The 16,947-nt window shown below is 37.0% G+C and overlaps 1 protein-coding gene across 1 annotated transcript in view; it reads left to right on the forward strand.

The window, feature by feature from the left end:
* LOC124613311 (protein scarlet-like) overlaps positions 1–16,947 on the forward strand; it is a 117,655-nt gene that overhangs the window by 18,503 nt on the left and 82,205 nt on the right. Inside the window, exons 3-5 of the mRNA XM_047142007.1 lie at positions 15,249–15,297; positions 15,389–15,438; positions 16,809–16,942. Of these exons, the coding sequence (XP_046997963.1) occupies positions 15,249–15,297; positions 15,389–15,438; positions 16,809–16,942 (233 nt within the window). The remainder of the gene's footprint in view (positions 1–15,248; positions 15,298–15,388; positions 15,439–16,808; positions 16,943–16,947) is intronic.

The raw sequence follows: 16,947 nt of genomic DNA on the forward strand, positions 1-16,947 counted from the left end.
AATGGCTGAGATAATACGCCACACTCATCTTGTAGGCATGACAGCAAACATCACATAAGCACATAACAAGCAGTGATAGGTTGCAATCTCTTTTCTTCAGGCTAGAGACCACTTTTATACATACATACTTTTTGATGCTGTGGTGTAGCTGTATTATTACACTGCAGCATTAATTCATTATGTTACATAGGTCCAACCACAAAGGAAACTCTCCAGGGAAAGGAAACGAATCAAAATGTACGTTAACATGGAACATATTTTTCTTATGCTCCTAGAAATTATTTGAATGCCTAGATTCAGGGACTGAAAATTTCTGTTACCCACATGCAAAGTAACAATATTTGTTGTAAAGCTAGGTGACAGGTAGTAACATACTATAAATAGGATCCATTATTTATAAATGCAAAAAATATTTCTTTGAAAAAATACCATTGTAAGGAAGTAAATATTAACTACTAATAGGAGATAAACAAAAACTATACAGGGTGATTCTTATTAACGTTTAAAACTGAAGAAGCAATGTAGATGATGCTGGAATATTTAATTTAATACAAGACACATGGGGTTGCAATTGTTGGGGAATACCCCAAAAGTGGATGACAAATGTTGAACCTTTTGTTTTTATCACAAGTCAAGTATTTTATCACAAGTCAAGTATTTTGTCACAAGTCAAGTATTTCTTCTTGACTTGGGTTGCAAGGATCAGGTGTGGCAGACCAAAAGGTTCAACTGAGGCATGTATGGCGGTGTGGCTCTGAGCGCACATGCGCAACATTAGCAAGTGGGGCTTAAGGTTCAAGTCTTTTATCTGGCAGGCAGTATTTTTCTCAATGTGTTAAATAGCTACATGTTTATATTATGCTAAGGTTTATTATTTTATTTATTGCTCTCATGGTCTCCATTGTTTTATTGCAAAGTACAGCACAACAAAAATCTACCATACTGTGTCATAAATATACTAATATAAGCTTTTGAATTGCATCACCCATTAAATGACATACGTTTTCTTTGTTAAATGATATTTGTAAATAAAAATAAGGTATAAAAGGAAAGAAACACAAAATAAGAAGAACTTTTTCTTGATTACAGTGAGGACAATCATTTTGCAACTTCTTTAATAAAACAGATCACATTTAAAGAAGGTGTTCAAAATTTGCACTGTTTGCTCAAATGCAAGTATTGCATCACTCAGTCACTCCAAACCCAACCACTCCCATGTGTGGTGAGGTGTGTCATCTGGTGACATCACATGTTCAACATTTCTCATCCATTTTTGGGGTATTTCTAGACATTGGTGACCCCATGTATCTTGCATTAAATTGTCTATGTCACTTCAAGGATTTTTAAACACTAATAAGAATCACCCTGCATAATAAAACTGAGGAGACAGCAGCTATTTTCAAAGTAGCAACTTCTGCACTAATTTATTTGATTATATTTAGATGGCATAAGTGTGCACAGAATAAAGTACTCTAGTGATAGTTTATTGTTAATATTGTGTACAGACTAAATTTCTATGATATATGTGTCTTATGTTAACATATAACTTGACTTGCTCCATATCTATAAAGATTCTCCTTCTTAAGGGTATCTGTGGGAATACAATGAGTGAATAAATAAAAAGAGTAGAATCACTAATTGACTGCCCCCTTTGGATTAAGGTCCTATTATTAGTTCATAAGCAACTTTAAAAAGTGGGTCAATTAGGTGAAATGTAGTAGTTCTTACTATTCAAAGAAAATAGTCATAAATGAAATAACTAGCTCAAAAACTAGAGCAAATTAACGGTGTAGTCAGGATCTGTTCCTACACATATGTACAGTGTGTGTGTAATGCTCATAAAGTTGAACACATGGGTTGAAAAGTGCAGAAAACATTGACACAGCTTAACAGCACTACCACATAAAATGTTATATAAAAGAAAACACCTGATGAAAGCTGACACTGATCACATGGGTAAGAAGACAGCAGAAAGACATCAGGCACAGAGCACCTGAAAACATCCTTTAGAAACTCCCAGAGGAGAAGGCACACTAGGACGGACAAATGTTTCAATTATTATTCTACCTCACTGCCAATCGAAACATCTTTGTGTGCTTCGTATTACAAGGAAAATAGTTAGATACAACTGCAGTCATTGTGTAAGAATTTTTTCTCATACAGATTACATTGATGAGACCAGATCAGTGGCCCTTTGTGTGAATTTTGTATTTTGAAAACAAGAGTTTTAGAGCATTGTAGACTACTCTGAGATGTCTTTAGCTGTTTTTAAAGACAGTTACACGATGTTTTACAAGATTTTATACCTTTTTGGTATGCAATTAGTTCTCACACCATTAACTCATTCAATGTATTTAGGAAATGTAATATTCGTAAAGGTTTAACTCTAGAATTATATCTCAGATCACATGTTTCAACTTCTGAATATCAGTCACCTTCAGAAAAGACCTTTTACAACTGACTTGTAGAATTTCATCATGGTTTTATTTATGTCAATGATGAATTTCACAAGTGTCACCCAAAATAAGTTGAGCACATCATGAAATGGATCACTGCTTGCCTTACTATGGTTCAGACATATGAACATGTCAAAGTTTATGGTGCATTTGCTGCTGAATTCTGATTTAGCTGTGAAAGAGAGTTATGTGTATGAGCCACAAACTAAGAAGCTCTTGGGTATTCCAACATGAAGTAAACCCACTTGTATCTTAGTTTCATTGAGCATGTTACTGCCATTGGTTTAGAAGGTTGAAGCTAGATAATATACAACAATTTCTTTGTCCTAAGTCATCAATGAAATTAGCTAAACTAACTGAAAATGTTGCAGCATTCTTTGTCTTGACAATGGCACTTGTCCATGTGACACCTCTGACAACTGACTAATTGATGGAGAAAGTATTAATGCCTCATGGCCTGTATTCAACTGTTTTATTGCCTAATGACCTCCTATTGTTCCCTTATGCCAAACAAATAATAGAAACTGTGTGGATTAACCATGGACCTTGCTGTTGGTGGGGAGGCTTGCGTGCCTCAACGATACAGATAGCCGTACCATAGGTGCAACCACAACGGAGGGGTATCTGTTGAGAGGCCAGACAAACGTGTGGTTCCTGAAGAGGGGCAGCAGCCTTTTCAGTAGTTGCAGGGGCAACAGTCTGGATGATTGACTGTTCTGGCCTTGTAACACTAACCAAAATGGCCTTGCTGTTCTGGTACTGTGAACAGCTGAAAGCAAGGGGAAACTACAGCCGTAATTTTTCCCGAGGGCATGCAGCTTTACTATATGTTTAAATGATGATGGCATACTCTTGGGTAAAATATTCTGGAAGTAAAATAGTCCCCCATTCAGATCTCTGGCCAGGGACTACTCAAGAGGACATTGTTATCAGGAGAAAGAAAACTGGTGTTCTACGGATCGGAGTGTGGAATGTCAGATCCCTTAATTGGGCAGGCAGGTTAGAAAATTTAAAAAGGGAAATGGATAGATTAGAGTTAGATATAGTGGGAATTAGTTAAGTTCGGTGGCAGGAGAACAAGACTTTTGGTCAGGTGAATACAGGGTTATAAATATAAAATCAAATAGGGGTAATGCAGGAGTAGGTTTAATAATGAATAAAAAAATAGGAGTACGGGTAAGCTACTACAAACAGCATAGTGAACACATTATTGTGGCCAAGATTGACACGAAGCCCACGCCTACTACAGTAGTACAAGTCTATATGCCAACTAGCTGTGAAGATGACAAAGAAATTGGAGAAATGTATGATGAAATAAAAGAAATTATTCAGGTAGTGAAGGGAGACGAAAATTGAATAGTCATGGGTGATTGGAATTCAAGAGTAGGAAAAGGGAGAGAAGGAAACATAGTAGGTGAATATGGATTGGGGTTAAGAAATGAAAGAGGAAGCCGCCTGGTAGAATTTTGCGCAGAGCATAACTTAATCATAGATAACACTTGGTTTAAGAATCATGAAAGAAGGTTGTATACATGGAAGAATGCTGGAGATACTAAAAGGTATCAGATAGATTATATAATGGTTAGACAGAGATTTAGGAACCAGGTTTTAAATTGTAAGACATTTCCAGGAGCAGATGTGGATTCTGACCACAATCTATTGGTTATGAACTGTAGATTAAAACTGAAGAAACTGCAAAAAGGTGGGAATTTAAGGAGATGGGACCTGAATAAACTGAAAGAACCAGAGGTTGTACAGAGTTTCAGGGAGAGCATAAGGGAACAATTGACGGGAATGGGGGAAAGAAATACAGTAGAAGAAGAATAGGTAGCTTTGAGGGATGAAATAGTGAAGGCAGCAGAGAATGAAATAGGTAAAAAGATCAGAACTAGTAGAAACCCTTGGGTAACAGAAGAAATATTGAATTTAATTGATGAAAGGAGAAAATATAAAAATGCAGTAAATGAAGCAGGCAAAAAGGAATACAAACATCTCAAAAATGATATGGACAGGAAGTGCAAAATGGCTAAGCAGGGATGGCTAGAGGAGAAATGTAAGGATGTAGAGGCTTATCTCACTAGGAGTAAGACAGATACTGCCTACAGGAAAATTAAAGAGACCTTTGGAGAAAGGAGAACCACTTGCATGAATATCAAGAGCTTTGATGGAAACCCAGTTCTAAGCAAAGAAGGGAAAGCAGAATGGTGGAAGGGGCATATAGAGGGTCTATACAAGGGCGATGTACTTGAGGACAATATTATGGAAATGGAAGAGGATGTAGATGAAGATGAAATGGGAGATATGATATTACGTGAAGAGTTTGACGGAGCACTGAAAGACCTGAGTTGAAACAAGGCCCCTGGAGTAGACAACATTCAATTAGAACTACTGGCAAGATGTATGAGACAGGCAAAATACCCTCAGACTTCAAGAAGAATATAATAAACCCAATCCCAAAGAAAGCAGGTGTTGACAGATGTGAAAATTACCAAACTTTCAGTTTAATAAGTCACAGCTGCAAAATTCTAATGTGAATTCTTTACAGACGAATGGAAAAACTGATAGAAGCCGACCTCGGGGAAGATCAGTTTGGATTCCGTACACATGTTGGAACACGTGAGGCAATACTGACCCTATCACTTATCTTAGAAGAAAAATTAAGGAAAGGCAAACCTACGTTTCTAGCATTTGTAGACTTAGAGAAAGCTTTTGACAGTGTTGATTGGAATACTCTCTTTCAAATTCTGAAGGTGGCAGGGGTAAAATACAGAGAGTGAAAGGCTATTTACAATTTGTACAGAAACCAGATGGCGGTTATAAGAGTCGAGGGGTATGAAAGGGAAGCAGTGGTTGGGAAGGGAGTGAGACAGGGTTGTAGCCTCTCCTCGATGTTATTCTGTCTGTATATTGAGCAAGCAATAAAGGAAACAAAAGAAAAATTCGGAGTAGGTATTAAAATCCATGGAGAAGAAATAAAAACTTTGAGGTTCGCTGATGACATTGTAATTCTGTCAGAGACAGCAAAGGACTTGGAAGAGCAGTTGAATGGTATGGACAGTGTCTTGAAAGGAGGGTATAAGATGAACATCAACAAAAGCAAAACGAGGATAATGGAATGTAGTCAAATTAAGTCAGGTGATGCTGAGGGAATTAGATTAGGAAATGAGACACTTAAAGTAGTAAAGGAGTTTTGCTATTTGGGGAGCAGGATAACTGATGATGGTTGCAGTAGAGAGAATATAAAATGTAGACTGGCAATGACAAGGAAAACTTTTCTGAAGAAGAAAAATTTGTTAACATTGAGTATAGATTTAAATGTCAGGAAGTCATTTCTGAAAGTATTTGTATGGAGTGTAGCCATGTATGGAAGTGAAACGTGGACGATAAATAGCTTAGACAAGAAGAGAATAGAAGCTTTCAAAATGTGGTGCTACAGAAGGACGCTGAAGATCAGATGGGTAGATCACAATACTAATGAATGGATAGATCACAATACTAATGAGTAGGTATTGAATAGAATTGGGGAGAAGAGAAATTTGTGGCACAACTTGACTAGAAGAAGGTATCGATTGGTAGGACATATTCTGAGGCATCAAGGGGTCACCAATTTAGTATTGGCGGGCCATGTGGAGGGTAAAAATCGTAGAGGGAGACCAAGAGATGAATACACTAAGCAGATTCAGAAGGATGTAGGCTGCAGTAGGAACTGGGAGAAAGCTTGCACAGGATAGAGTAGGATGGAGAGCTGCATCAAACCAGTCTCAGGACTAAAGACCACAACAACAACAACAAAGTGTGGATGTTTACTTTTCACCCCATCAAGAAGCTTTTTTATCTTTCCAAAAGCATATTTTCCAGGAATCAACATCACATGGGAAAACATTTACAGAATTGATTCAGATGCATGCTAAAGTGGGCAAATTTTAAAGGCAAATATTTGAGAAGGGATAAAATTGTTTGTACTACACAAAATTCTAATTGTTTTTGTAAAAACATAAAAGGTTGCTCTCACATAACTATAAACACTATTATAACATTAAATGTTTTTCTATTTTAGTGATTTAATTTGTATTTTTTGTTATGTCCTGAAGGTTATTATTTTGGCATAAAATTACTTAACAAGCTACAAATGAATACAAAGTGCATAACTAGAAGCCATAAATATTCCGGTATAAATTTAAGGTATACTTTATTAAATATCATTAAAGGTAGTAGAGATACTAGACAGTTAAAGAAAAATGTGTCTACTGTGACCATAAACATGTACAACAAAATAAGAAACAACAAAAATACAAACAATACCATGGACAAAGACATCTGATCACTTTATGTGGAGAGAGAGAGGGAGGGGGGGGGGGGGGGGGGGAGAGAGAGAGAGAGAGAGAGAGAGAGAGAGAGAGAGAGAGAGAGAGAGAGAGGGAGAGAGAGAGTTGAGCAAATAATACAAAGAACAATATACACACATCAAAAATTTTTTTGCATCATCCCAGTTCCCAGAACTCCTGAAGATATATGTTAACTATGGATGTTGCATCACAGACGTAGTCCCTTTGACTGCTCAGAGATGTCACTAAATCCACCCAAAGATGTAAACAACCGTGCATGAGCAGTGCCTATTAGATGGGGGGGGGGGGGGGGTCTGACAGCTGATCAGTTCCAGTCATTCCACCAGGAAGGAGGTACATGGCTCATGTTGTCTGTAGTTCAACCATGCCTAGACAGTCAATACCGCAGTTCCAGTTCAATTGCATCCGCATTGTTACTTTGTGCCAGGAATGGCTCTCAATAAGGGAAGTGTCCAGGTGTCTTGGAGTGAATCAAAGTGATTTTCATCAGACATGGAGGAGATACAGAGAGACAGGAATTGTTGATGAAATGCCTCGCTCAGGCCACCCAAGGGCAACTACTGCAATGGATGACTGCTACCTACAGAGTATGGCTCATAGGAACCTGACAGCAATGCCACTGTTTTGAATAATGCTTTCCACGTGGCCACAGGACATTGTGTTATGACTCAAACTGTTCGCAACAAGCCGCATGATGCACTACTTCACTCCCAACTTCCATGGTGTGGTCCATCTTTGCAACCATGACACCGTACAGAGTGGTACAGATGGGCCCAACAACATGCCAAATGGACCCCTCAGGATTGGCATCACGTTCTCTTCACCAATGAGTGTCACATATGCCTTCAACCAGACACTCATCGGATACGTGTTTGGAGGCAATCCAGTCAGGCTGAACGCCTTAGACACACTGTCCAGTGAGTGCAGCAAGGTGGAGGTTCCCTGCTGTTTTGGGGTGGCATTATGTGGGGCCAACATATGCTGCTGGTGGCCATGAAAGGTGCTGTAATGTCTGTACTATTTGTGAATGCCATCCTCCGACCAATAGTGCAACCTTGTCGGCAGCATATTGGTGAGGCATTCGTCTTCATGGACGACAATTCACGCCCCTATCGTGCACATCTTGTGAATGACTTCCTTCAGGATAACGACATCACTATAGTGGCCAGCATGTTCTCCAGACACAAACCCTATTGAACATGCCTGGTATAGATTGAAAAGAGATGTTTATGGAGGATGTGACCCAGCAACCACTCTGAGGGATCTACACCAAATCGCCATTGAGGAGTGGGACAATCTGAACTAACAGTACCCTAATGAACATGTGGATAGCAAGCCACAATGAATACAGACATGCATCAGTGGAAGAGGACATGCTACTGGGTACGAGAGGTGCAGGTGTGTACAGCAATCTGGCCCACCATCTCTGAAGTTCTCGCTGTTTGGTGGTGGCACAACATGCAATGTGTGGTTTTCATGAGCAGTAAAAAGAGTGGAAATGATGTTTATGTTGATCTCTATTCCAATTTTCTGTATAGGTTCTGGAAATCTCGGAACTGAGGTGATACAAAACTTTTTTTGAAGTGTGTAAATGCAGGACTCTGACTATGCATGTCTGGTTTTGCTGCTAATGAGACAGATGGCATGCCAAAGAAGAAAAAAATGTAGACTCATCAGAGAGTAATGAGAGATAAGTATTAGCAGTATGATCACATGTAAAAAACAAGTTACGAGGGCCATTTTTTTTTTTTCAAGCTCAGATAGGCTATAAATAAAAGACATGTTCATAGAAAGCAATTATTTTTTTACCAAAAGTTTGGTACACTTATAGTTACTTTTCAACATAATCACCGAAAAGATTAAGACATTTAACATACCTGTGGACAAGCTTTGCAATACCCTCTCCAAAAAATGTTGCCACCAATGATTGCAAATGAGGATTGACATTTTTTTGAAGATCTTTGTTGGTTTGAAAGTGATCAGTCACTTCTGAATGTGATTCCAGTGTGCTAATCACTGAGCCACCTTGCTCAGTTGTAACCATGAGACTAAGAAATTATTTATCTTTTATTTTCATATGTTTTTCTATACAAACACTCAAGAATTTTGTGATGCTGTAACTGGTTTTGAGCAGCATACCATCTTCAAACTAAATGCACATGCTGCAGTAGTTTCCATTGTGACATGTGCCTTTAGTCTGAAGATGACCACTTTCCAATGAAAATCTGTTGCAACAGTGTGAAATGCTTATGTGCTTGTATCCCAAAACCTATCATTATTTTATCTTGAAGGCACTATGTCATTTTTCAGATACTGACTTTGGAGCTATTGAAGTATATAATATATAGATACTCGAATAAATAATTAAATCACTGGCAAAATTTGTAACTATGTATGCAGTACAGAAAATTTGCAGTGAAAATGAATGATGATATAGAATGTAAAGAAAATGATAATGAGGATGCTACCCATAAGAGTAATGATGCAACATTCAGGTTACTAATGGGGAAAAAAGATTTGGGTTCAGAAAAAAATGATAAAAGTAAATAACAATGCAAATTTTCGCTATCATTTCATGACACTGAGAGCACTGTTACGTTGTTTAGGGTGATATCAGTAGAGATACAGTTAGAAATTAGATCTTTCTGGGAAGACAGCATTTTTAATGGTGTGAAAACAAGAGCTGATGGCTGCGCTAGCCTCTTTCTTCAGTGAAAGAAGGATCTTATACAGTGGGCTACACTTAAGAAAGCTTTGCAAGATGAATTTGACGTGAAGATTAGTGCTGTAGTATTAATAGACTGTAGTCTCTGTGAAAGAAGAAAAGGGAAGTTATTCAAGAGTATTTTCTATAATGAAATGAACTGCCAGCTAAGGCAATATTGACTATGATACTATTCCAGTATGAGAAAGATGACAATTTGAAAACAAAAGTTCTGTTTTATAGCATAGAAATGTGAAATAATTTCAGCAAAAGCAAAAATTCTGTGGAATAATTGGAAAAAATTGTTGGCACAGATTGGGAGTTGTGCCTGGATAGCTGAATCGGTGGAACACATGCTTGCAAAAGGTAAGGTTTCAGGTTTGAATCCCAGTCTGTTAGACAATTTTAATCTGCCAGAAACTTTCAAGAAAATCACAGTTTGTGGGATCCAAACTGAAAGGTTTTAAACTTTGGTGTGCATGTCCATAGGTCAATTGATTATAACAAGAAGAGCAAGGGTAAGTGAGACATCAGTTGCTACAAAATTGCCCATATCCCAAATGAATACATGAAGAAGCCAAGGGGTGAAAATGCTCATTTACTTTGGAAACCAACTTTATTACAAGTATTTTACAAAACAGCAGGTGCTTGATGGTTCTGGGGTACAGATTTAGGTAGGATATGGGAAAAAAACTTTTAGGAAGCTGAAAGGGGAAGTTCATCTCATGAATCTCTATAACAAAAAGACTATAGTTAGCTATTGAAAGCTCAGTTAGTGAGAATACAAAGGAACACGTTCAAAGTTTAATGACTAATTACTCTCTTGCAAAGGTAAAGTCTACCAATGCAAGACCCAGAATATTCTCACCACGAGGGAAAGAAAGACAACAAATAAGAGAACATTTTCAAGTGTAAAAAGTTATCTTCATGAAACTTGGTGTGTATATAGAGGGGACAAAATAATGCAGTATTAAGGGGTAAAACACATACTGAATTGTAATTTGGCATATTCGGTTTAGAGGGAATGTCTTAAAAATGATGACATACAAAAAATAATTTTTGCGTAAAAGTTGATACCCAGTCAATGTTTCTGAAAACTGCATAATCAGCTTTTGTGATGATTTGAAATTTTGCAAAATAACCCATCACCATCAATTCATTTTGAAAAATGAACACAATGTTACAACTTAAATCAAAGAAGATTTCAAGCCACATACATCCGTGTGTAATAAAGGTGGTTTCTGAAACATTATTTTTGGAAAATAAGCTGTACACAAAAAATGAATGTTTAAATATTTTAATTAGTTGTACTAAAAATACTCTGACAGCATATTGTGTACAGCGTGTTTTCCCAAAATGGTGTATAGAAACTAGCCTAATTACAGGTGGCTGTATGTACCTTCGATGCTTCTTTAAGTTTTATTATAACAAAGGTTTTCATTTATCAAAGTTAATTAATAATGGAGAGGTATTTTACAAAGTTACTGATAAGCAAAAAATTGATTTTATATAGTTTTGAAAAATGTTAATTACACATCAACTTTTATATGTAAACATTTTTTATGTACCATTGTTCCAATGATATTTCCTCCAAATATAATATGTCAAATTATCTTTCAGTGTGAGTTTTACCCCTTAGAAGTGAAATTGTGCACAAACAAAAAAATACATGTTGCATTATTTTACCTCTTCTACACGCTCACCAAGTTCCATCAAAATCATTTATTTACACATAGGAATGTTCCCTTGTAAGTCTAGGTGCAACTTGATAAAAGAATTATTGAACCAAATTCATTTGAATACGTTACTAAGCTTGGAGGGAAAAAAAGAGATAGATAGATAGAGAGAGAGAGAGAGAGAGAGAGAGAGAGAGAGAACATTGTGTCTCTATACACTATAGAAAATTAATCAGAACTATGATCCACTGCCCCATAAACAGTAGGACGAGTGTTTTTCACACTAGATCTCAAGAATAGCTCCTTTGACATTGATGTTGAAGAGAAATCCCAAAAGCGTACTTCATTTATGACAAATCTGGAACAGCTTCACGTTTAGAAAGATCCATCTGGATTATCAAATTGGCCTGCAGTTTCCCAGTACTTTATAAATGCTGTTTCTTAGACATTATCTCCTGAGAAATTTATACTTAATTACATGTTGAAAGCTGCAGCAGAATGTGGGTAGTAAATTAACTGTGCAAAATGCCAGTTCTGGGAGGGAACAGTTGATTTTTTCAAGTATGTCACACAACATGGACCAATTTGACTTCTGAGATGGCAAGATTTATTCAGACTTTCCAGACCAAAGCCTATCACAGCAATACAAGTTTCCTAGGATGAATAGGATACTTTCAGAAGTATATCTTGAATGTGTCTACAACTGCCAAACTCCTGAGTGTTTTATTGTGGAGTAATCAGGTATATAAGTTCCAGGGAAAGAAGAAACGAGTGTCTGAGGCATTTGAAGACATAATTTAACTGCCCCATTTTTAAAAATATACAAGAAAAAATATGAAACTAAACTGCAAAATGATGAAGACAAAGAAGGCCTTGGAGCTGTGTTATTACAAAAATCTCCAGATCATGATAGATTTCAATTAACCTCTTATGTGAATAAATAAACAATCCCTGTAGATGAAAATTACAGAAGTTACCATCTCAAAGTCATTATCATTGTTAATGCCTTAAAGAAATTTTGTGTATATTTACTTTGTTTATATTTTAAAATTCTAACCAACTAAGCTGTGTTCCAAAAGACAATGAATGTTCTCAGCAAGAATTGCTAGATGAACTTTAATCTCAGAAGAGTATTCCTATGACATCAAGCACCGTTCTGACACTAGGAAGTAACATGTAGAGCTTTAAGTTGCTTTGTAAATATGGTATTTGATTTCACAGATGGGTCAATAGCTAGAATCAGAAAACCCCAAAAGCAATTAACAGAGTACTGCAGGGTGGGAAGTATTGAATAAATTTTAACAATTACAGGACTCTAAGATTATTATTTACAATCCAACCACATGATACAAAATGGTGCAATGTGCTACCATTTCAATGAGACACAGACACTTCAAGAAAACATCATTTACACTTTTGATTAGAGTAAGAATGCTTACAGAAAATGACCATCACTCTGGGAAATTACTAGAAGAAGAGACTATTAATCCATTTGAAGAGAGACACAACAAAATGAGGGACAGTAATAAATGACAAATCATTGAGGATTAAGATGAAAACTGCACTAGCCCAACTAATGTCATTTCCTAGTACAAACCTGCTGATTTTGTGCTGATATAATGAACACAAACTGGATTATACTTATACCTATGAGCCAAGAATTTTGACTTTGCCGACTAGATGATAATCATAAAGGTCCCATAACAGCCTAGTTCAGAAAAAAATGTGTTGTGGTGTGAGTGTGTGTGTGTGTATGTGTGTGTGTGTGTGTGTGTGTGTGTGTGTGAGAGAGAGAGAGAGAGAGAGTGTATATGTGCAGAGCCATACTAAGGGAATTGATTCTCTACACTCGGTACCCTTAGCAGAATTGCAAAAAGCTTCATTTATTTTCAAGCACTCCAGCTTAAACTGTTTCACTACAGTCTTCAGTGGGGAGAAACTGGCAAAAGTCAAAAGCCTTTGTCAAAAAGCACACTTACTTCAGTGCCAGCTCACCAACCTTTGAGATCCTACAGTACTGTGGCCAAGTAGCAGCAAGAACTCAATAGTCGAGCATGAGCTACCTCCATAGTCAGTAGCTGTGCATTGCTGACACACAGCCCAAGTGGTGCACCTGTTCAGTTTTAGCCATGTCTTTAAAAAGCTACTTGGAAAAAAATGACCTTGACAACAGCATGAGTTTAGAGTCTTGGGTTGTCAGGCTGAGAGAAACGTCTCCTCTCTATGGCAGAAATCTGTTATAGCCTAAACGTGCTCAGGAGAACTAATGTACCTCTGGGTGTTAATTCTTAAATCATTTTTTTTTTCTTGTCATATTTTGCAATCATCTGGGCTGCACCCCTTGGCAGGGCCCCATCTCATCATGGTCTCGGTATAGCACTATATATATATATATATATACAGGGTGGTCCATTTGTAGTGACAGGGCCAAATATTTCACGAAATAAGCATCAAACGGAAAACTACAAAGAACAAAACTCGTCTAGCTTGAAGGAGGAAACCAGATGGAGCCATGGTTGGCCCACTAGAAGGCACTGCCATAGGTTAAATGGACATCAACTGCATTTTTTAAAATAGGAACCCCCATTTTTTTATTACATATTCGTGTAGTACATAAAGAAATATGAATGTTTTAGTTGGACCACTTTTTTTCGCTTTGTGATAGATGACACTGTAATAGTCACAAATGTGTAAGTAAGTGGTATCATGTAATATTCCACTAGTGCGGACGGTATTTGCTCCATGATACACTGGACCATTTACCAATTGTGGCAAAGATTGATATTGTGTTGATGTATGGCTATTGTGATCAAAATTCCCAATGGGCATGTGCTATGTATGCTGCTCTGTATCCTGGATAACATCATCCAAGTGTCCGGACCATTCACTGGATAGTTACATTATTTAAGGAAACAGAAAGTGTTCAGCCACATGTGAAACATCAACCACGACCTGCAACAAATGATGATGCCCAAGTAGGTGCTTTAGCTGCTGTCGCGGTTAATCCGCACATCAGTAGCAGACAAATTGCACGAGAATCAGGAACCTTGAAATCGTTGGTGTTGAGAATGCTACATGAACATTGATTGCACCTGTACCATATTTCTATTCACCAGAATTGCAGACATGTCTACTTGTGTCTGTATATGTGTGGATGGATATGTGTGTGTGTGCGAGTGTATACCCGTCCTTTTTTCCCCCTAAGGTAAGTCTTTCCGCTCCCGGGATTGGAATAACTCCTTACTCTCTTCCTTAAAACCCACATCCTTTCATCTTTCCCTCTCCTTCCCTCTTTCCTGATGAGGCAACAGTTCGTTGCGAAAGCTTGAATTTTGTGTGTATGTTTGTGTTTGTTTGTGTGTCTGTCGACCTGCCAGCACTTTCATTTGGTAAGTCACATCATCTTTGTTTTTATATAGATTTTTCCTACGTGGAATGTTTCCCTCTATTATAATCATCTTCGTTTTTAGATATATGTTTCCCACATGGAATGTTTCCCTCTATTATATATATATATATATATATATATGTGTGTGTGTGTGTGTGTGTGTGTGTGTGTATTATGTATTTCTGTGTCTAGTGTGCAATAACCACTGCCTGCAACATGGAAAGACCCATCTGTCCTTTATTTCTCCACCCTTTTGCTCCTGTCCCTTCCGCTTGATACAGCCAACCCCCCCTCCCCGTCTGCTCTTTCACTTACCACTTTAGTGCACATAGCTTTGGCCAAGATGATTACTTACTTTAGTTGGGTCACAGCATTAGGAGAATGTAGCTCTGTGGGTGTGTAGGAGTCATAGCATTGTGCCCTGCAAAAGAATATCACTTCAGATATTGAGCTGTAGTGTATATATTAGTTTGACATGTGTTTGTGAAAATAAATGTACTTAGCAGGATAAATCATATCAAATAAAAGCTTGATTAATTTAAATAGAAAAGTAGGAACTTTGTCTGAAAAGTAACATGTTACAGTGTACATTTTTGAGTACAAAATAAGTTATCAAGTCTAAAATAACTTGAATTTTACAGGAAAAAATTTGAAGTGTGTATTCATTCTTGTGTTCAGTTACAGGCAAAGCTGAGGGAGGACACTTAATTGCTCTGATGGGTGCAAGGTATGCAATTTGTTATCTAATTCTACTGAAATATTCTGATGTTGAATTACCATAAGAATGGTTTCAAATATTTCTTTTAAATTCTTAACAGTGGAGGTGGGAAAACAACATTACTTGCAGCAATAGGAAATCGCCTAAAAGGTAAGAAACTCTATGAAAAAATTCTGCTCACATTATCCATCAGTAGCAAACATAAAGTACAGTGAAGGGATAATAGTTTGGTGTTCATACACTGCAAGTTATTAGTTTCACATAAAACTGAAGTTTCACAGACCTTGTCCTAGTAAGATAAAGTGTTGGTCATTTGACACAGTGTTTAATGTCCATTGGTGACCTCAGACTCTTGACAGCATTGACATGTGAAAGATGCAAGTTCTCCATGACAGAGGTGGAGAATGGTTGAAATCCATGTCCCGCCATCCTGGTTATGTATTCAATGTTCATATAAATCGTTTCATGCATATGCCACGGTAGTTCCTTCCTATTCAGTGTTCATTTCATGTTTGTGCTCTGTCTTCAGTTACCTCAATGACTGAAGCATTTAAAACCTAATCTCCCTTTTTATTCAAAAATCCGCTCCTAAGGCAGTGAAATCTGGAATGAAAGGCCCTTTGAAAATATGTCACTACTAAGGCAATTTTGAAGACAGAACTACAGAAAATGGTATTTGGTTTCTCTTCACAAATAAAAAATATGTGTTTCTGCATTTTTGGAAATTCAGCCACTAAGGAGTGAAATGTGGGTGAAAGATTTTTTGAAAACAAATCATTATTAAAGAACTACTCAAGTATTTTAAAGCTGCATCTATGAAAACTGATATTTGACTACTTGGTTAGTGTTTTTGGGAATTCAACTCCTAAGGGAGTGAAATAGAGGATGCAATACTTTATGAAAATATTATTTTGTTATGAAAGCGTTTACAAAGCTAACTCTATGAAAATTTGTTTTTGCTTTTCTGTTAGAAATAAAGAAAATACATGTTTCACTGTTTTTGGAAATTTACACCCTAAGGGAGTGAAATTAGGGTTGAAAATTTTTAAGAAAAGATTTTGTTCTATTAAAAATTTTTAAAGCTAAATTTCTGAAATCTGGTATTTCACTTCTCTGTTTGATATAAAGAAATTTGTGTTAGGGGATGAAAGTCTCTGTGGAAACATCACCATAAAAATGAGAAGGCATCATTAACAAAAGCTTTGGACTCCAGCTATCAGAACTGCTCTTTGGTCAGAGGTACATTCAGAATAAACCTTACTTCAAGGGCCTTAACTAATCTAAAAAGTTTAGAAACTGGTGAACAGCATAAAAATTTGCTTAAAGGAAAACAAAAAACTCTTTGCTTACCATACAGTCTACATCAGTGAAGTAGGGGGTGCTAAACTAGTTAGTTAAATATATATACTTAGAGTGTGGACATCTTCTTCTTTCTTCCTTTGCCTGAGAAACTTTTATACGTGAAGAAAGTGCTGCTTACCATCTGATGATGATGTTCTACTGTGGCTTGAATGTTGCAGGTCAGATCAGTGGGGAAGTTTATCTAAATGGTCATTTGGTTACCAGATCACTGATGATGAAAGTTTCTGGTTTTGTCCCACAAAATAATATTGCTTTTAACACACTAACTGTGAATGAGCATCTGTTATTCATGGTATG

The sequence above is a fragment of the Schistocerca americana genome, chromosome 4 (genome assembly GCF_021461395.2).
Source record: "Schistocerca americana isolate TAMUIC-IGC-003095 chromosome 4, iqSchAmer2.1, whole genome shotgun sequence".
Classification (NCBI taxonomy): Eukaryota; Metazoa; Arthropoda; class Insecta; order Orthoptera; family Acrididae; genus Schistocerca; species Schistocerca americana.